The sequence below is a fragment of the Ceratotherium simum genome, chromosome 15, assembly GCF_057802395.1.
Source record: "Ceratotherium simum simum isolate JZ-2026a chromosome 15, ASM5780239v1, whole genome shotgun sequence".
NCBI classification, from domain to species: Eukaryota; Metazoa; Chordata; class Mammalia; order Perissodactyla; family Rhinocerotidae; genus Ceratotherium; species Ceratotherium simum.
In genome coordinates this window covers 38,725,001-38,746,298 of record NC_141914.1, presented here as the reverse complement: position 1 = coordinate 38,746,298, position 21,298 = coordinate 38,725,001, and the positions used below count along the sequence as shown (strand labels likewise).

General features: G+C 39.8%; 1 protein-coding gene and 1 long non-coding RNA gene across 4 annotated transcripts in view; one reads left to right on the top strand and one right to left on the bottom strand.

The window, feature by feature from the left end:
• Nucleotides 1–21,298, bottom strand: part of LOC147915178 (uncharacterized) — a 46,756-nt gene that overhangs the window by 20,342 nt on the left and 5,116 nt on the right. The gene's annotated exons all lie outside the window — the stretch shown is intronic.
• On the top strand, nt 1,871–8,957 carry HTR3E (5-hydroxytryptamine receptor 3E). Of its 3 annotated transcripts, XM_004424663.2 has the most exons (9): nt 1,871–1,937; nt 3,677–3,843; nt 4,384–4,428; nt 6,731–6,840; nt 7,010–7,179; nt 7,505–7,665; nt 8,018–8,222; nt 8,399–8,614; nt 8,728–8,957. In XM_004424663.2, exons 1-9 carry the CDS (start codon nt 1,871–1,873, stop codon nt 8,955–8,957), a joined length of 1,371 nt encoding a protein of 456 aa, XP_004424720.2. The 3 variants fall into 3 exon arrangements, with proteins under 3 accessions (XP_004424720.2, XP_004424721.2, XP_087295564.1); XM_004424664.2 differs by lacking the exon at nt 4,384–4,428; XM_087439438.1 differs by lacking the exons at nt 1,871–1,937; nt 3,677–3,843; nt 4,384–4,428; nt 6,731–6,840; nt 7,010–7,179 and having other exon boundaries at nt 7,603–7,665; nt 8,018–8,250; nt 8,397–8,614.

Genomic DNA, 21,298 nt, shown 5'->3' with positions numbered 1-21,298 from the left:
AGAGTCTTAAAAATTAACACACACCAAAAAAATGCCTAGATCTGGTAAAACCCCAAAGGCCATGGCAGAGGCAAATGAAAATTTTCTCTGTACGGAAACTTCACAACCCAAGGCACGTGAAACTCCCACTGAAATAGTCTCCTAATAAAGATGGGTTTACAACCAAGAATTATAAATCACATGAGGGGAAAAACCACAATGAGACAAAGTTAGCAAACCAGTCAGCATACCAATAGCTACATGTAATAAAACAATCTGAAACAAATTTTGAAATAAATATGTTCTGTCCAAAGAAAATTCATAGAACTCTACTTAATATGAATGTCTTATTGACCAAGAAACAAACTGTTCATGAATAGGGAGACTTCCAACCAAAAGTGGTTAAGAAGCTTGGCTCTCAGCAGTTACAGTTCAGTTTATAAAGCATGAATAATTACATTGTTTTCTATTGTCACTGGTTGCTAGAAACTTAAATTCTTTTTCATTGTATAAGCTTATGTGTTTCTAGCTGATTAGCTAGGAAGCTGTAAGTTCACAATGATATGAAGAAAGCTTAAGTTTTGGTTAAGGTCTGAGTCAGCATTCTGGAGAAATTAAGACAGTTTTAAATTTTGGTTACATGACTGCGAGTGTTTGGTTCAGGGGTATTTTCAAACTGTGGCTTCTGTTTGGGTTTTTCTTTAACAGTTCCAAATAATAAAAGATTAAAGAAGGATTGAAAACCCAAATGAAAGAACAGAGCAGTACAAAAAACAAAAAAAGAAAGAAAGAAAGAACAAAGGGACTTTTAAAAGACCCAAATAGAATTTCTATTAATGCAAAATATAATCATTGAAATTAAAAACTAAATAGACAGATGGTAGGTTAAACACAGTTGAGAAGAGAATTTGTTACCTGGAAGCTAGATCTGAGGAAATCACAGTTAAAGAGATGGAAAGTAGGAAAGAGAGGTATGGTAGACAGAATAACAGTCCCCCAAAGGTGTCCACATCCTAATCTCTGGAACTTGTGAATATGCTGGGTTATATGACAAAGGAGGAATTAAGTTTACAGATACAATTAAGGTCGCTAACCAGCCGACCTTGAGATGAGATTATCCTGGATTATCCAGGTGGGCCCAATGTAATCACAAGGGTTCTTATAAGTGAAAGAGGGAGAAAGAAGAGCATGAACATGAGAGATGGCAGTGGCAGAAAGACCTGGCCCAACGTTGCTGGCTTTGAAGACAGAGAAATGGGACAATGAACCAAGGAATGCAGGCAGCCTCTAAAACATGGAAAAGACAAGGAAATGGATTTGCTCTTAGAGCCTCCAGAAGGAATGCAGCCCTGCCAAAACATTGATTTTTATCCCAGTGAAAATTATTTCAGACTTCTGGCCTACAGAACTGTAAAATAAATTTGTGTTTTTTTTAACCACTAAGTATGTGATTTGTTACAACAGCAATAGGAAACTAATACAAGAGGTTAAGAGACATATAAGATAGACGGAAATGATCCAACATGTGTCTTATAAGAGAAAGAATAGAGGAAATACAACATTTGTTAAATGGCTGAGAATTTTCCAGAATTGAGGGGATAAATCTTCAGACTGAGAGATCATACCAAGGTCTGAATATGATAAATATCAACTAATCCAGAACCATACACATTGTAGTGAAATATCTAAGAAAGAAAGTCTTAAAAGCACACTGAACTTCAATTATGGGCAAGAAAAGACAACCAGAACACTTTTTCCAGGAAGGTTACAAATGTCAGTGGTCAAATGATGCTATCAATATTCAAAGTTAGACTAGGTGTGGCCTGTGCTCTTTTAATCTGGGGATTCTTGGGTCTTGGTACATGCTCAGAGAAGAATTTAGACAAAGAAGATGGGAGGAAGCTCGTTCCACAGGGAGAGATTGTCCCTCTACGTTGTTCTTGGTCTTCTGCTTCCAGGTAAGAAAGGGGAAACAACAGGGGAAGAAGCAAGGACCCTCTCTGGTAGAACACCTAGGAACTTCTTTCAAATTTACAGCTCCTAGAGATTATCTAAAATGGGCATAATTATTGCATAACCATGTTACCATAACTCCCAAATAGACTTTCCTTCTCTTAAAGATAGAACATCCCCTTTTAGTGACATGCCACACAAGAATACTTCTATTTTTCCTCCCATAAGCCATCCCCAATTGTCTTCTCTCCCATTTAGCCTCTATGTCCATCCATCTTTCTACATACGAGTATAATTCTTTCTCTCTGTAGCTATGAAACCCACTACATTGTGGCAAAGTGCCCACTTTTAGCCATAACTTCCCCATCCACCTACTGGATCCAAGTGTTCTAGGTTAGGTCAGATGCCAGAGGGCAGCAGGTGGAGAGTGAAAATAGAGTGTGCTTCTCTTCCAGGGAGTTAACATGGTATAGTGGAAAGAATCTGGGATTTGGAGACAGACAGACCTGGGTTTGAATCTTGGTCCCTCACGTTGCTAGTTGTGCAACCTTGGGCAAATGGCTTGACTTCCTTGAGCTCGTTTCCTCTCCTGTAAAATAGGACCTACCTTGCAGGGTTGTGAGGATTCAATGAGAAAAAGTGAGTAGCACAGTGCCTGGCATTTGATAAGTGTCAATAAATGTCATCTCTACCCCTTAGGTTGTCACTTGACTTCTGGATAATGGAGTACAGGAGAGGACTGAACCAGAGGTGGCTTTCGAGGCCTCTGCAGGGAAGAGGCATAAATTGTACACATGGTCTAGTCAGTAGAAAACATTATAAATGCTCCTCTAGTTACAAACAGACAGTGACTGACAAATGAATATTCATTGCTCATTGAATGATTCACGGATTTGCCTGGAGAGCATTGTGACTTTGGGAATGGATAGGGCTCGGTGTCCTTGGCACAGAGACCATCAACCTTCTCTCTCATTCCTAGTTGTTCCTCCTCTAACAAATTTCCACCAGCAGAAAACTGGAATCTTTATTAGTCAGAAAAAGGGGGAAGGCAACACCTCAAAAGCCTCAAACTAGAAAGCTGACATAGGGTTGAGCAGCAAAATAGGGAGAAGGAAGTTTGGGGCAGTGAAGGTGAAACAGGTGTGTTCTCCTTGGGGCCCCTGAGAATGTAATCTTATCCAATGGCTATCGCTGCCCCGGGGCTCAGTTTGCATATAGATTTGGGCATGCTTTGCATAGAGACAGAAACATTAGAAAGAAGGCCGGAGCCCTAACTCAGCTTACCACATTAGCTTCCATCATTTGCCTTCCAGCCCAACACATCCTCCCTGGCCTTGGTGGGAGGCACTCAGCATCTGGGCCCCTCTTGGTGATCCTCCTCTCCCACCCTCCATCTCATCGTTGGGGGTGTATAGTGCAGCAGCACCGAACAAACCTGGGTTCAGATCAAGTCCAGTTTCTGCCTCTTATTATCTATTTGACCTTGGGAATTTACTTCCTCTTATTGCACTTTAGTTAATTCGTTGATTACATGAGGATAAAAATAGTTTCTGCCTGATAGGGGCTTGGGAAGATTAAATGAGGTAATCCATTTAAAGGACTTAGACTATACCTGGCACATAGTCAACACTCAATAAATGTCAGCTATCAATCACAGGCTACCCCCAAGCTCCTGCCCTGGGCTTCTCATACAGGGAACACTAGGGGCCTCTCCCTCTTCTCACACATTCTATGTCCACTACAGGAAGGAGCAGTACTCTCACCATCAATTGCACAAAGTTTGGCCAATATGGGGCATATCCCGCTGTTCTGGATTCAGTGTTTGATAGGAAGGCCTTCCGTCCAGCCACCAACTTCAGCATCCCCACTATAGTCAACATCTCCTTCACTTTGTCTGCCATCCTAGATGTGGTGAGTGATGACCCTTCTAGCCCTCCTTAGTATCCTTAACTTTTTCCCATCCCCTGGCAAGGCAACCTCCAAAGCCCTTGACCACATTGCAGCTTCCTCCATCGTTGCTATATGGCATTTGCCCCATGGGGATCTCAAAGAAGCTCTATCCAGTTTAGCAGGATGAGGTGTAATAGCACATGACAGAGAATTTCTTTTCTTCTCACCTAGTGATTCTCTACCCTGGCTGCCCACCAGTGTCCAGGCTCCAATCCCAGAGGTTCTGATTGGATGGAACCCAGGCATTGGTATTTTTAAGCTCCTCAAGTGACGCTGAGACAGGATTGAGAATTACTCCCTAATCCAGTCCTGCTTTGCACTCCTGCCCATGGCCTAACACATGTGTTTTAACCAAACTTTTGTCCTTGACCTATAATGTTGGCCTTGATCACAGCACCACTTTTATATACCTTGGGGGTTGGTAAACAAAAATGGGGAGTGGGGTGGGATGGACAGACTTCCTACCAGCAACATGCTGGTAACAGGAAATTCTTTTGGCAGAATGAACAGCTGCAGCTCTTGTCATCATTCCTGTGGCTGGAAATGGTATGGCCAACACTGTTTATTCTCGCCCTTCATTTACAGTCAGAAAGGATTTTAAACTAAGACATAATAATTACGACCCTTTATGTACCTAACAACATAGCTTTGAGACAAGAGGGAGAAATTGAAAAATCCACAGTCACAGTGAGAGGCTTCAATATACTGCTTTCAAAAATCAAGCAGAAAAAGAATAAACATATAGTGATTTTTAACAGCACAATAAAGAAATATGATTTAATAAACATATTAGACTTTGTACCAACGAACATGCGTAATCTTTTCTGACACAAATGGAATATTATATTCTCCCAAACTGATTGTATTTTGGGGCCACAAAGAATATCTCAACAAAATCAAGACGCAGAAATTACCTAGAGCACAATCTCTGACTACACTGCATGAAAATAGAAACTAACTACAAAAAGACAGCCCCGCCCCCCCCAAAAAAACCTTATTTCTTGGAGATTTAAAAGTAAATTTCCAAAAGCTTTGGGCTAAAGAGAAAATAAAACAATTAAATAGAAATTAGAAATGAAGGGCCGGCCCCGTGGCTTAGCGGTTAAGTGCTTGCGCTCCGCTGCTGGCGGCCTGGGTTCGGATCCCGGGCGCGCACCGACGCACCACTTCTCCGGCCATGCTGAGGCCGCGTCCCACATACAGCAACTAGAAGGATGTGCAACTGTGACATACAACTATCTACTGGGACTTTGGGGGAAAAATAAATAAATAAAATTAAAAAAAAAAAAAAGAAATTAGAAATGAAAAGCACTACAAATAAAAATCTATGGAATGTAGTCAAAGTATAAATAACTCAGTGGAAAATTTATATCATAAGTGTACTAATTAAAAAACAAAAGGGGGGCCAGCACGGTGGCATAGCAGTTAGGTTCGCACATTCCGTTTCAGCAGCCTGGGGTTCGCCAGTTCGGATCCTGGGTGCGGACTTACTCACCACTCATCAAGCCATGCTGAGGCGGTGTCCCATATAGAAGAACTACACCTCTACAACTATGATACACAATCATGTACTGGGGCTTTGGGGAGAAAAAGGAAAAATGAGGAAGATTGGCAACAAATGTTGGTACAGGGCCAATCTTCCTCAAAAAGAAAAAAGAAAGAAAGAAAGAAAACCAAAGGGAAAAAATGAAAGTAAATGAAACCTGAAATCCTGGTTAAAAGGAAGGAGAGAGGAGGGGAAGAATTGTAATGATCACCTAACCTTGCTCTCAAAGTGTGGTTCCCAGACGGGCAGCACTGGCTTATTGCACCACCTGGAAGCTTAGAAATGCATGCACTCTTGAGACCCACCTAGCAGGACCAACCATCCCAGCATGCTCAAGAGTGAGGAGTTCTCAGGACTTAGAACTTTCAGTACGAAAACAAAGAAAAGCCCCAAGCAAGTCAGGATGAGCTAGTCACCCTACCTACCAAATCAGAAACTGCATTCCGACACAGTCCCCAGGTGTTTTGTATGCACAGTGAGGTGAGAAGTACTAATCAGTACAAACCTTTATTTAATGTTTATAGAGCACTCTGTTCTGGCTGTGGTTCACAAACTGCAGCTGCTGTCGTTAAAAGTGCCCTAGACTAGACAAGCCCGCCCAGAATCAGACAATCCTGGAAAACAGCTTCCAGAGAAGGTGGCCAGCCTTGGAAAGGTCATCACAGAAACAAGAGAGGATGATGCCCGGCACCCGCAGAGGAGAGGAAGACTACTAAGTCTTTTGGCTTCAAAGAACCCAAGTGCTTGTTCAAGGTCTCCTTGCAATAGACACTGGTGAAAGGCATCTGGAAGACAGTTGAAACCTTGCTAGATACTAGTACATAATAACCTATGGAAAACATTACAGTTTACAAGAGTCTTTTATATATGTTATTTCTTGTGATACTCACCAGTACCCTTATTTCACACTGAGGAAATTCTAGCTCAGAGAGGCTGAATTACTGATCTTTCAAGTCTGAATCTCATTTCTCCTGAAGAAAGGAGAGGATTTCCCTGATCACCAGTAATCTCTCACAAAAGCGAGAAAGCAGCAGGATCAAAGTTTATGAAGAAATGGACACAGAGAGCTTCAATTGTATCTGTAATTTTTATTTCTTGAAAAAAAGCCAAAGTAAATTTATCAAAATATTGACTCCACAAAGTTGAGCGGTAGATACACAGACATTTATTCTATTATTTTATGTCATATTATTTTCTATGTGCTTGAAATATTTCATAACTTTTTTTAAGAAAAATCAAAGGGCAGGAGACAATAACCCCAATTCATATCAGGATCTCACCTCTCCTCTGCCTGGGCCCTAGGTCTGGGACAACCCATTTATCAGATGGAACTCAGAGGAGTGTGCAGATGTCATGAGGATCAGTGTCGCAGCCGAGAACCTGTGGCTCCCAAGCATTTTGATCGTTGAGTTGTGCGTATTAAGGGCTGGGGAAAACCAGGGGAAGCCCCATCTCCTAGTATCAGTAGAGTTCACAATCTACAATCGGGGCCACTATAAGTGGTCTTAGATGGCTGAGAAATGACCAGAGAGGTAAGAAGAAAAAACATGGTACCTGCGTCCCACCTCATCTCTCTTCCAGCATGGATGTGGATAAGACCCCAAAAGGCCTCAAAGCATACATAAGTAATGAAGGTCGCATCACGTATAAGAAACCCATGAAGGTGGTCAGTATCTGTAACCTGGACATCTTTTACTTCCCTTTTGACAAGCAGAACTGCACACTCACCTTCCGCTCATTCCTCCACACAGGTAAGTTGCAGTGGAGTCTCAGGGATGGAGGTGAATGGGAACAACCAATAAAACAACAGGAAATAACCTATAAAGAAACTATGAGTAAAAGGTGACCAAGGTGTATGGGTAGAGCAAAGATTAGGGCTCTATGGATGCTTAAATATTTTCTATAATGGCAGAACCCAAGTCTATCTTGTTCATTACCATCCCCGTCTCCTAGCAAAGTTCCTGGCATATGGTAGGCACTCAAAAATATTTGTTGAATGAAAGGATGGAGAAAGAGAGTGCGGTTGAGTCAACAGGAAACTGTATCCTTGGAAAATGATTCGGATTTCCCTTTCAGTGGATTACATGTTGCTGGGCATGGAGAAAGAAGTGTGGGAAATGTCAGAAACGTCCCGGGACATTGTGCAGACCAACGGAGAATGGGAGTTCCTGGGCATCAACAAGGCCACCTCAAAGATGTCCATGGGTACCAGCCAGTATGATCAGATCATGTTCTATGTGAGTTCAAGGACCTTGCTTTTTCCTTCCTTCCTCGCTTCTACCCTTACCTAGAGTCTCCACCAAATGAGTATCTCCCAAGTTTCAGGGTTTCTCATTCTCACCACTTCTGCCTGAGGCCAGAATGCTCTCTCTTGGCTGCCCAGCCACATACTCCTACCTAAATTCATGGCTCTGGCATAACTCTCCCTTGGCAGAGGGTTCTACACCAAATTATGAAGATGCATTCTGCACAGTCCCAGATCCCAGGGTAATATCAGACCAATGAGAAACGCAGAGACAGAAACAGTCACTACTATTTCTGGCAGCCTTCAAATCCCACATCCACTTCCTTCTCTCTTCTCCCCATCAGGTGGCCATCAGGCGCAGGCCCAGCCTCTATGTCATAAACCTTCTGGTGCCCAGTGGCTTTCTGGTTGCGATTGACGCCCTCAGCTTCTACCTGCCGGCAGAAAACAAGAATCGTGCCCCATTCAAGATAACGCTTCTGCTCGGCTACAATGTCTTCCTGCTCATGATGAATGACTTACTCCCCACCAGTGGCACCCCCCTCATCAGTATGGCCCCTCCAGCCTTTAGCAAGAGAAGGGCAGGAAGGACTGACTGAACTAGCTAAGGGAAGGGAAATATACTGGGGAAAGGAGGCTCTATGCCTGCCAGGGTGGGACTGGAAGAAAGGAGAGGAGTCCTGGATGGTGCCTCTGGCCCTCCCTCAGTTCCACCCTCCCTCCAGGTGTCTACTTTGCCCTGTGTCTGTCCCTGATGGTGCTCAGCCTGCTGGAGACCATCTTCATCACCTACCTGCTGCACCTGGCCACCACCCAGCCCCCACCCATGCCTCGGTGGCTCCATTCTCTGCTTCTACACTGCACCAGCCCAAGGAAATGCTACCCTATTGCACCCCAGAAGGGAAACAAGGGCCTGGGCCTCACCACTGCCCACCTGCCTGGTAAGGGAAGTCAGCACTGCCCACATTTTCTCTTCCAACACCTCCTCGTTCCTGTCCCCCTCCCTCCCTGGGTGACCTTCACGGCCCATGTCTGAGTCTCTGTCTCTCTGCAGGTGTGAAGGAGCCAGTGGAGTTGGTGGGGCAGGTGCCAGGTCCCAGGAAGGAAGAGTTAAATGGCAGCCCTGGGTCAACAAGGGTCCAGCAGGAAGATGAGGCTCAGAAGCAGCACTTGGTCAGCCTGTGGGTGCAGTTCAGCCACACGATGGACACCCTGCTCTTCCACTTCTACTTGCTTTTCATGGTCGCCTCTGTCGTCACGGTCATTGTCCTCTGGAACACCTAGGCATGATGTGTATCCTCTCCTGCAGACCCCAGCCCGGAGCTGCTCCTGGCCTCCAGGGGCCAGCCAGGTCCTTGCCCCTTGTTGAGTACCGACTGTCACGGCCCCAAAGATTACCAAATTCCCTGCTGCATTTCACGTATCCCAGTCGAGCCCCTCTGATCAGTCTTAATCCGATACCAGACATTTTCCTCTTGTTCTTGCATTCTGTTGGCTTCCCTCAGCCTCTCATGTGGTTCTAGGTCCTCCTTATGTTTTCTTCATAGCAGTCCCTCCCCTTCTGCCCACTAACTTATCCCAATAAATCATTTTGCAGAGATCCCTGGCTCTTTGTCATGTTGTGGGGTAGAAACTTAAATATCCAGGATTGATAGTTTCAAAATATCACCTGTGCATCCCTCTGCCTGTGATAAAGCTGTAACGTCATAATAAGAGACAATCCTCTTACCTTCTAGTCCAATGTGACAACTGTCCTGTCTGAGAAGTTTTCATTTTCTTAGGCATTTTTAAAGACATGTTTCTTACTTGTAGATCCTTTTATTCATCTTTTTCATTATCTTGTACTAATTTCATCTTAATACTTTCCTAATTTATTTTGTTTTATTTTATTCTTTTTCTTATTTTCCAAGTTGAGTTCTCAATTAGAAAGAATCTTTTTTTTGTAGCATTTTTTTTTTGAGGAGGAGGATTGGCCCTGAGCTAACATCTGTTGCCAAGCTTCCTCCTTTCTTCCTTTCTTTCTCCCCAAAGCCCCAGTAGATAGTTGTATGTCATGGTTGTACATCCTTCTAGTTGCTCCATATCGGACGCCGCCACAGCATGACTTGATAATCAGTGAGTAGGTCTGCGCCCAGGATCCAAACGCCGGGCCACTGAGGCAGAGCGGGCAAACTTAACCGCTACGCCACTGGGCCGGCCCTGAATTCTCAATTAAAGTATTTTCATTCTTTCTATAAATTTTACTCTGACAACAGTTTTAGCTATATCCTATAGGTTTTAGAATGAGGTGTTCTCTTCATTACTTCCTGGATAATTCATAAATTCAGTTTTTATTTCCTCTTTGATCTAAAAACTATTGAGGGGCCGGCCTGGTGGCGCAAGTGGTTAAGTGCGCGCACTCCACTGCGGCGGCCTGGGGTTCGCCGGTTGGGATCCCGGGCACGCACCGACGCACTGCTTGGCAAGCCATGCTGTGGCGGCATCCCATATAAAGTGGAGGAAGATGGGCATGGATGTTAGCCCAGGGCCAGTCTTCCTCAGCAGAAAAAGAGGAGGATTGGCAGATGTTAGCACAAGGCTGATCTCCTCACAAAAAAATAAATAAATAAATAAAGCCTATCGAGGAGAGTGTTTCTTAATATCCATGCATAAGAGGTTTTTGTTGTTATCTTTTCATTGTTAAATTTCCAGTTTCTTGGTTTATCATCAGAGAGCAGAGCCTTTAAATTAAAAACTTTTTGGAATTTATAAAGCTTTCTTTCTGGCTGAACACATGATTGATTTTGTACCTATATCAGGACATAGAAATGTGTATATTCTCTATATGTACATCTATTAAATAGAACTGATTGATTGGATTATTCAAACCCTCTCTATCATAGCTTATTTTTTTGTCTACTTGATCTGTTAAAGCTCAAAAGCATTTTTATTCAAGTTCTCTGGGTAGTTTTTCTTTTATATATTTGACTGTTACATTATATGATGCATAAAAGTGTATGGTTATTACATCTTCTTCTTGAATGGTACCTGATTTTAGCCTTATATAATATCACTACTTGTTCTGTTAAATGTGTTTTGAACTTGATTTCCATTTGTATGATAATAATGGTACCACTCTTGCTTTGGCCTGATATATTTTTGCACATTTCTGTTATTAATTCTTGGTTAATTTTGGAAAAGTAATATAGATAAAAGGTACAAATATCAAAAGGTACAATATCGTATAGAGTAAAACATAAGTCTCCCTTCCCTGAAACTAATAGGATATTTTATGTCAATTATACTTCAATAAAAAAAACAATAATGTCTCCCTTCAACCTCTTTTTCCAGCCACCTAGTTCCCCATTTTCTTGTGTATTTTTCAAGATACTTCTTTATTTTCCATCTTTCCTTGTCACTTTGTTTTAGGTACATTTTATGTTAACAACATAAAGCTGGATTTTATTTAATTCAATATCTTCCTTTTGATAGATGAATTCAGCCTGTTTACTTTTAGGAAAGGAAACTGATATACTTGGTTTTATTCCCTCTATATATTTTACATTTGCCATTTATATTTCTTGGTGCTGTTTTCTCTGTTTCCATTTCCTTACTTTGGCTGGCTTGGTCTAGTCTCTGTTCATTATTTTTTCTCCTATAAATTTGAAGTCCCACAATGCTTTTTAATTATGTTCATGATTATCTTCCTAACAGTTATAATTAGACCAATATATTTCCATTAATATATCAAAACTAAATTATTATGCTGCTCCCCCACCAAGATGTTTTATTTGCCCCTTTCTCCCCCAAACCCCGGCAAAGTAAAAACTTTTAAAAAAAGAAAAAGTTTATTCTCTCACTCTTCCCTTGCCTTCAGATTTTGCAAATAACAGTTTAAAATTTTTAGTACCAGGCTATTATTTTTTTCTTACAGTGTGTTCTTCATTTTTAAGGGTCCTCACTTTTACTAATTTTCCCTTTATGCTATAGATTCAGCTCTATATGTTGCAAGATTCACAGCTCATCTCAGTTTTCTCTCCTCTTTGTCTTTTCCTATCTGGAAAGCTTTGTTCTGTTTTAATTGTGCCTTGGTTAGGACACTTCCCTTGAGTATTTTCCTCAAGCAATGTACCTGGTCTATGCTCTGACTCCTTGCGTGTATGAAAGCGTCTTTTGTTTTGGCAGATAATCATGCTTTATTGGTTAGGTGTAGACGTCTAGAATCACAGTCCCTCTACCTCCTCCCCCTCAATTGTCTACACCTGTTATTCTAGTTTCTCATGTCTTAGATGAGACATCAAAGGCTCCTCTGATTCTCTCTCTTTTGAAAGGACTATCTGGACACATAAGAATCTCGATTAATCCCTGAAATTTAGCCATTTCAGTAGGATATATCTCCACGTGTGTCTGAACTAATCCTGTCTATGTCTCACTGACGCTTTTCAATATGAACATTCAAATCTTTCTTCTGCTTCGGGAGTTTTTTCCTAGGATTTAAGTAACACTCTCTTCCATCTATTTTTTTCTGTCCTGGAATTTCTACTATTCACAGGTTAGCTCTCATGGATCTGTCCTCCAAACTATCTTTTTCTTCATGCCTCCATTTCTTTATAGTTGAGCTGTGTGTTATGACCAATCTTTCAGACAACTAATTCAGTTCTCAGTAGTGACCATTCCTACTCCCGGTTCATCTATTGAATGTTTTAATTAAAAAAAGGTATTTTAATTTCATAAAGTCTTTTAAATACTCTGATTGCATGTCCTAGAAATTATCTTCTCTCTTTCATCAAGACTACTTCAGTAGGAGCCTCTGTCCTAAATATTCACCTTGGTCATTGAGATGGTTAATTTTATGTGTCAACTTGGCTAGGATATGGGGCCCACTTGTCCAGTCAAATACTAGTCTATATGTTGCTGTGCAGGTATTTTTCAGATGTTATTAACATCTACAATCAGTAGGCTTTAAATAAAGCAGATTACTCTCCATAATATGGGTGGGCCTCATCCCATCGGTTGAAGGACTTAAGAGCAAAGACCGATGTCTGAAGAAGAAGAATTCTGCCTCAAGAGTGCAACATATTTGTCAGTTATAGCTCAATAAAGCTGAAATTAAAAAACAAAAAAAAAAGAGTGCCACATAGAAACCCTGACTGAGTTTCCAGCCTCCTGGCCTTCCCTGCAGATTTCAAACTCAAGACTGCAACGTCAAAGAAATTGTGGTGTACACGTACAATGGAATATTATTCCACCATAGAAAAGAATGGACTCTTGCCACTTGCAACAGTGTGGATGGACCTCAAGGGCATGATGCTAGATGAAATAAGTCAGATAGAAAAAGACAAATACCATATGATCTCTCTTATATTTGGAATCCAAACAAAAGCAAAAAACAAGCTCATACATACAGAGAACAGTTTGATGCGGGATGAGGTGGGGAGGGAAGAAATGAGTGAAGGGAGTATAAATTTATTATATAGAAAAAAAACCCTGCAACATCAGCTCTTACTTGAATTTCCAGCCTACTAGCCTGTCCTACAGATTTAGCCCCTACAATTACATGAGCCAATTGCTTAAAATCACTCTCTGTAGATAGAGAGAGGGAGGGAGAGAAACAATATATAAGATAGATAAACAGAAAAATGTATATACACACACATATATACATATACATATATATTCTATTTTATATATTATATGAGAAATAAATACACACTTACATATACATATATATTCTAATATATATGTGTGTGTGTTTATATATATTTGTGTGTGTGTGTGTGTATATATATATACACACATATATATATTCTGTTTCTCTGGAGAACTCTGACTAATACAGCCCTTCTTCCTGAGATTGAATCTCCTTGAGTAAAACATATATATATTCTGTTTCTCTGGAGAACTCTAATACAGCCCTTCTTCCTGAGATTGAATCTCCTTGAGTAAATTGTCAATTCTCTTTGCCTGCTCGTGATAATGTGCCCCCTTGGCACCTATATATAGGTCACACTGTGATATTCTTCTGCACAAAAGCAAACCATCTTAAGTATGGAAGGCCTGGAATAGACTGCTCTTATGAACCAGTGATGGACATTTTTATTCTGCTGAAGCACATGGTGGGTGCTTCTCGATTACCAGGTCAATCTAAGAGCAAGTAGCAATGCTTTCTTATCTGCAGGGACCAGAAATAGTTGAACACATCAGTGTAGCTAACACATACACACACACGAACCAGGCAGATCTTCCAACGACCACAGCGGCAAGCAGTTCGAGGCAGCTCTTCCCCAAGTTCACAGCTTCTGCCTTTTGGGACCCTCTCAGAGAACTGTGAAGTTCTAATCTTTACAATCAACCGAAGAGAGGCAAGCTTTCTCCTCACTAGTGGTCCATAGCACTCAACTGGGACCCAGAGAGGGAAGCAAAGGCACAGATCTGACCATCCCTCTTCTTGCCACTGTCTTACCTCTTTTGACTTTCTCATCTTCCCCACAATCCCCTAGGATCTCAGGAGTTAGGTTTTTCCCTATGTCATGTCATCATTCTTCCTGACTCTAGTTTCTTGACTAAATGGCAAAATTTTCTCTAAAAACTAGGAAACTCATAATCTGACCAACCAGGCCTAGTCTTGATATACTAAAGAGGGATGTAAAAATATACAGAAATTCCTTTCGCTCTCAAATGACTATTATCCTGCTGCATAGTCACATTTTGAATATGAATCATTAAATGTTGCCTCATTCAAAGCTTGTTTTTTTTTTCAAAAATTGCAAATATACAGAGAGAAGGAGAGAAGGAACCTATAAAATACAAGAGATTTAAGATACATAACCTCAATATAATCATGACAAAATATCAAACAAACCTAAATTGATTTTAATAATTTGAAAAAACTTCCCACAGGCCCAGATAGCTTCACTGGTGAATTTTACCAAATGTATAAAGAAGAATAATACTAATTCTACGCAATTTCTCCCAGAAATTAGAAGACAAAGGAACACTTCACAACTCACTCTATGAGGCCAGTGTTATTACCCAGATACTAAAACCAGACAAAGAAATTATTTAAAAAGAAAACTATGGACCAATATTTCTTGTGAAAATAGAAGAAAAATCCTCAATAAAATACTAACAACTGAATCCAGCAACATATAAAAAAGATTATACACCATAAACAAGTGAGATTTATCCCAAGAATACAAAGTTGGTTTAAATCTGAAAATCAATTAATGTAAGCCTATATTAATAGAACAAAGGACATAACTCACATGATCATTTCAATGGATACAGACAAAGCATTTGACAAAATCCAACACTTTCATGATAGAAACACTCGACAAATTAAAATAGAAAAGAACTTCCTCAATCTGATAAAAGCCATCTATGAAAAACTTACGGTTAACATCATATTAAATGGCAAAAGACTGAATCCTTTCCCCATACAATTGGGAACAAGACCAGAATGTCCATTCTCTCCACTTCTATTCAACATTGTACTGAATAGTAGGCAGGATAATTGGCAAGAAAAATAAATTAAAGGCCTCGAGATTGGAAAGGAAAAAATAAAACTATCACTATTTGCAGATGATATGATCTTATAAATAGAAAATCCCTAGGAATCTACTAAAAATCAATTAGAACTAATAAATGAGTTCAGCAAGGTTACAGGATACAAGATCAACATACAAAAAGTATTGTATTTATATACATTAGCAATAAACAACCTGAAAATAAAATTAGGAATCATAAAAAATAAGACCCTTAGGAATAAACTTAACAGAAAAAGCACAAGACTTGTATACTGAAAACTACAAAATGCTGTTGAAAAATTTTTAAAAGATCTAAATAAATGGAAAGATATATCATGTACAAGATTTGGAAAACTTAATATTGTGAAGATGGCAATACTTTCCAAATTGACCTACAGATTCAATACAACCCTTATCAAAATCCTACCTGCCTTTTTTGCAGAAATTGACAAGCTGATTCTACAATTCATATGGAAATGCAAGAGACTCAGAACAGCCAATATAATCTTGGAAGAACACAGCTGGTAGACTCACATTTCCTGATTTCAAAACTTACTACAAACTACAATGATTAAGATCATGTGGTACTGACATAAGGATACACATATAGATCAACAAAATAGAATTGAGAGATCATAAATAAACCCTAACATTTATGATCAATTGATTTTTGACAAACAGCCCAAGACAATTCAATGGAGAAAAGAATAGTTCTTTCAGCAAATGGTGTGGGATAATTAGTTATCAACATGCAAAAGAATGACTATGGATCCCTACCTCAAACCATACACAAAAATTAACTCAAAGTAGATCTTAGACCTAGATGTGAGTGCTAAAACACTTAGAAGAAAATATAGCAGTAAATCTTCATGATCTTGTGCTGGGCAATGATTTCTTAGATATGACACCAAAAGCACAAGTGATAAAAGAAAAGATAGACAAATTGCACTTCATCAAGATTAAAAATTTTTGTGCTTTAAAGGAACCATCAAGAAAGTGAGGGGGGAAAAACCCAGACTGGAAGAAAATATTTGAAGATCATATGTCTGATAATGGACTTGTATCCAGAATACATAAAAGAACTCTTACAACTCAACAATAAGTAGACAATCAATTTAAAAAGGAGCAAAGAATTTGAATAGACATTTCATCAAAGAAGATATACAAGTGGCCAATTAGCACATGAAAAGATCCTCAATATCTTAGTCATTAGGAGAATGCAAATCAAAACCACAATGCGATACCACTTAACAACACTCATGAGGATGGCTATGATCAAAAAGACAATAACAAGTGTTGGTGAGGACATGGAGAAATTTGGAACCCTCATACATTGCTGAGGGGAACATAAAATGGTGTCGCCTCTTTGGAAAATAGTTTAACAGTTCCTCAAAATGTTAAACATAGAGTTACCATATGACCCAACAATTCTACTCCTTGGTATATACCCAAGATAAATGAAAACATATGTCCACGCAAAGACTTTTACACAAATGTTCATAGCAGCATTATTCATAATAGCCAAGAAATGGAAACAACCCAAATGCCCATCTACTGAAGATGGATAAACAAAATGTGGTTTATGCATATGATGAAATATTATTTAGCCATAAAAAAGAATGAAGTACCGATACATGCCACAACATGGATGAACCTCCAGAACATTATGCTAAGTGAAAAACACAAAAGGCCACATTGTATCATACCATTTATATAAAATGTCCAGAATAGGTACATCCACAGAGATACAAAGTAGATTAGCAGCTGCCTAGGGCTGGTAGGGGAGAAGATAATGGTGGGCTGGGAAGAGTGGGGAGTGACTGCTAATGAGTACAAGGTTTCTTTATGGGATGATGAAAGCATACTAAAATTAAATTATGGTGATTGTTGCACATCTTTGTAAATATACTAAAAACACTGAATTGCACACTTTAAATGAGTGAACTAGATGATATGTAAATTATATCTCCATAAAGCTTCCAAATAAAACTAAATTGAATGACATTCTACAAAATAAGTGACCAATACTTATCAAAAGTGTCAAAGTCATACAAGACAAGGAGAGACTGAATAATTGTCATAGATTGGAGACTAAGGAGAAATGAAAACTAAATGCAATGGGGGATCTTGATCAAATCCTGGGACAGAAAAAATGATAATGAAGAGGAAAATTGTTGAAATTCTAGTAAATCTGTAGCTTACTTAATAATATTGTAGCAGTGTTAATTTCCGGGCTTTCATATGGTTATGTAAATTGTTAACATTCGGGGAAGAATATGAGGAAACTCTCTGTACTATTTTGCAACTTTTCCAAAATTCTAAAATTATTTTAAAATGAATATTTTTCTAAAAGAGAAACTTCAGACATTTAAACCAATTGGAGTGTAAGAACTTTATTTTGATCCTGAATAAAACAATAAACTGTTAAAAGAAAAAACACTTATGAGATAATTGGGGAAATTTGAACATTGAGTGGATACTTAATGATATCAAAAAATCGTTGTTAATTTTCAGTAGGATAATGACGTTGTGGTTATTTTTGTTAAATAATCCTTTTCTTCTAAAGATCAATGCTGGAATATTTACAGACGAAATGATAAGATGTCGAGGATTTGCTTCAAAATAATCCAAAGGCTAAAAGGGTGGGGAGTGGGAGGTGAAATAAGACTGTCTGTGAGTTGATCATTGTTTCAGATGGTGATGGGTACATAGGATTCATTATGCTATTTTCTCTACTTTTCTGTATGTTTAAACTTTTTCATTATAAAATGTTTTAAAACTGCTTATTTCTTTCCCTTTGCCTCCTTTCTGTTTTACAAATTCTAATCTCTTCTCAGGCAGATGCAGCCTCAAACCAACCGTGATGATGTCATAGATTCAGAAAGATAAAGAAAAAAAGCATATTACTGTACGGTGGCCAATCATTCGAGTTTGCCAGGGACTGAGGGGTTTCCTTCAGTTCAGGATACAGGACTTTCAGCGCTAAACAGGGATAGTCCTGGGCAAACAGGGATAGCTGGTCACCCTACCTGCTTCCCCTCCTTCATACCACAGCCCTCTCCCTCCTGGAGCACACACGTTCCTTGGGGGAGGCTGGATAAAGAGCAGGCCAGGCACAGTGTCACACTGTTCCTACAATCCCTGCTCCATCTGGATTCAAGACCCTGATGTTTAGGCTAATAGTTTTTGTCTCTTGGCAATGGTATCTCAGAAACCCCATTGGCTCTTTCCAGTCCAGCCTCATCCAGGAAGCTCAAGCTCTCTTTAAGAAGTCTGGTCTGGGGCCGGCCCCGTGGCTTGGTGGTTAAGTGAGCGCGCTCCACTGCTGGCGACCCGGGTTCGGATCCCGGGCTCGCACCGACGTGCTGCTTCTCTGGCCATGCTGAGGCCGCGTCCCACATACAGCAACTAGAAGGATGTGCAGCTGTGACACACAACTATCTACTGGGGCTTTGGGGGGAAAAAATAAATAAATAAAATCTTAAAAAAAAAAAAAAAAAAGAAGTCTGGTCTGTACATGTCTGGATCTCAGAGTAGCCAGATCCAATTCTTTCCCGCAGGGCATCTGGGCTCCTTGTAGATCACGGATATGGCTGGGCTCCTCCTTTACGGTTCTGGAACACTCTGTATCAAAATGTACCTGAACGGTCTAAGACAATTGGTGAGTAGGTTGGTGCACAGCATAGCAATGACCTCTAGGGGGTGGTGTTGCCTAACTCCATAAGCCACCCTCCCCATCTTGCCAAGGCCCAGCCAAAGCAGTGTATTGTAGATGACAATGACTTTATTTTCTTTTCTCCTCCCTTCTTCTTTTCCCTTAAGTTGTTTTTTTTCTTTTGAGGAAGATTGGCCCTGAGCTAACATCTATTATCAATCTTCCTCCATTTTTCTCTTTTTCTCCCCAAAGCCCCAGTAGATAGTTGTATGTCATAGTTGCACATCCTTCTAGTTGCTCTATGTGGGACGCCACCTCAGCATGGCTTGAGGGTGAACCCAGGCCACTGAAGCAGAACCCATGAACTTAACCACTACGCCACCGGGCAGGCCCCCTTAAGTTTTTAAGTGAAGTTTCTTTTGAATAATCCCAACCTGTTTTGACTGAGCTAGGGAGAAAGTTTAAAGGATATTTTTTCCTCAACTCTCAGCTTGGAAAACAAAGAGGATTGTTATACCTCTGGAGTCTAGGTATATCTCTGGAGGTGACAGTGATGATTCCAGAAAAAAAAAGAAAAAAAAGAATGGAGAGAACTCAGAACTTCAGTTCTGTCATTTTCTAGCAAGCTAGGACATGAACAGTAAAAACCTCAGCTATCCCATAGCACATTTAGAACCCTCCACTTTCAAAACAACAACTCCAGACCCAATAGTGACTAGAAAAATAAACAACACTCATGGCAGTGAACAATCTACTCCGATCACTAAGCAACAAGTGAGCCAAGCTGAGAAGCACAGAAGGCTCTAAGATTTACCTTCAAAGTGCTCTAATCCATCAGTTCAATGCCTGCAATCACCAGAGCCCTGACTCTAGCAATGCCTAGAAAAGACCATCACTTGTATGTGTATCAAGGGTGCCCTGAAGGGAACGTATCTACCATTGTTTTGACATCTTTATAGGTAGAACCTGAAGAGGGAAAAAGTGCCACTTAAAAGTTAAAAGAAAACATAGGAGAAAAGCCTCATGACATTGGATTTGGCAATGATTTCTTGAATATAACACCAAAAATACAGGCAACAAAAAAAAATAGATAAGTTGGACAACCTCAAAATTTAAAACTTTTGTGCATCAAAGGACACTATCAACAGAGTAAAAAGGTAACCCACAGAATTGCAGAAAATATTTGCAAATCGTATCTCTGATAAGAGATCCATATCCAGAATATATAAAGAACTCCTACAGCTCAAAAAAAAAAAAACATTTAAAAATGAGCAAAGGACTTGAAAATACATTTCTCAATAAAAGGGTATACAAATGGTCAACAAGCATATGAAAAGATGCTCAACATTACTAGTCATTAGAGAAATGCAAATCAAAACCACAATGAGATACCACTTCACACCCATTAGGATGGCTATTATAAAATAAAATTAAAAAATAAAATAAAACAACAAGTGTTGGTGAGGATGTGGAAAAATTGGAACCGTTGTACACTGTTGGTGGAAATGTAAAATGGTACAGAAGCTATGGAAAACAGTATGGTGGTTCTTCAAAAAATTAAACATAGAATTACCATATGATCCAGCAATTCTACTTCTGGATATCTACCCAAAAAAAATGAAAGCAGAGACTCAAACAGATGTTTATACACTCATGTTCATAGCAGCATTATTCACAACAGTTAAAAAGTGGAAGAAACCCATGTCCATTGACAGATCAGTGGATTAATGAAATACGGTAGATACATATAATGGAATATTATTCAACCTTAAAAAGGAAGGAAATTCTGACATATGCTACAATTCAGATGAAACTCAAGGACATTATGCTAAGTGAAATAAACTAGTCACAAAAGAAAAAATATTGTATGATTCCATTTATGTGAGGTGTCTAGAGTAGTCATTCATAGACACAGTAGAATGTTGGTGGGCAGGGCTAAAGAGAGACGGGAATGAGGAGTTATTGTTTAATGGGTACAAAGCCTCAGTTTTTCAACGTGAACAGAGTTCTGTGGATGGATGGTGGTGATGGTAGCACAGCAATGTGAATGTACTTAACACCACTGAACAGAACACTTAAAAATGGTTAGGATGATAAAGTTTCTGTTATGTACATTGTACCACAATTGAAAAACAAAATATGGGGCTGGCCCAGTGGCTTGGCAGTTATGTTCGCGCGTTCAGCTTTGGCGGCCCAGGGTTCCCAGGTTTGGATCCTGGGCGCGGACCTACTCACCGCTCATAAGCCATGCTGAGGCGGTGTTCCAGATAGAAGAACTAGAAGGACCTACAACTAGGATATACAACTATGTACTGGGGCTTTGGGGAGGGAAGAAAAAAAAGGAAAAGAAAAAGAGGAAGATTGGCAACAGATGTTACCTCAGGGCCCATCTTCCTCAAACAAAACAAAACCAAAAACAAGTGAGACTTAGCTTGGGAGAGCCTGACATTACTTTTACTTATTTA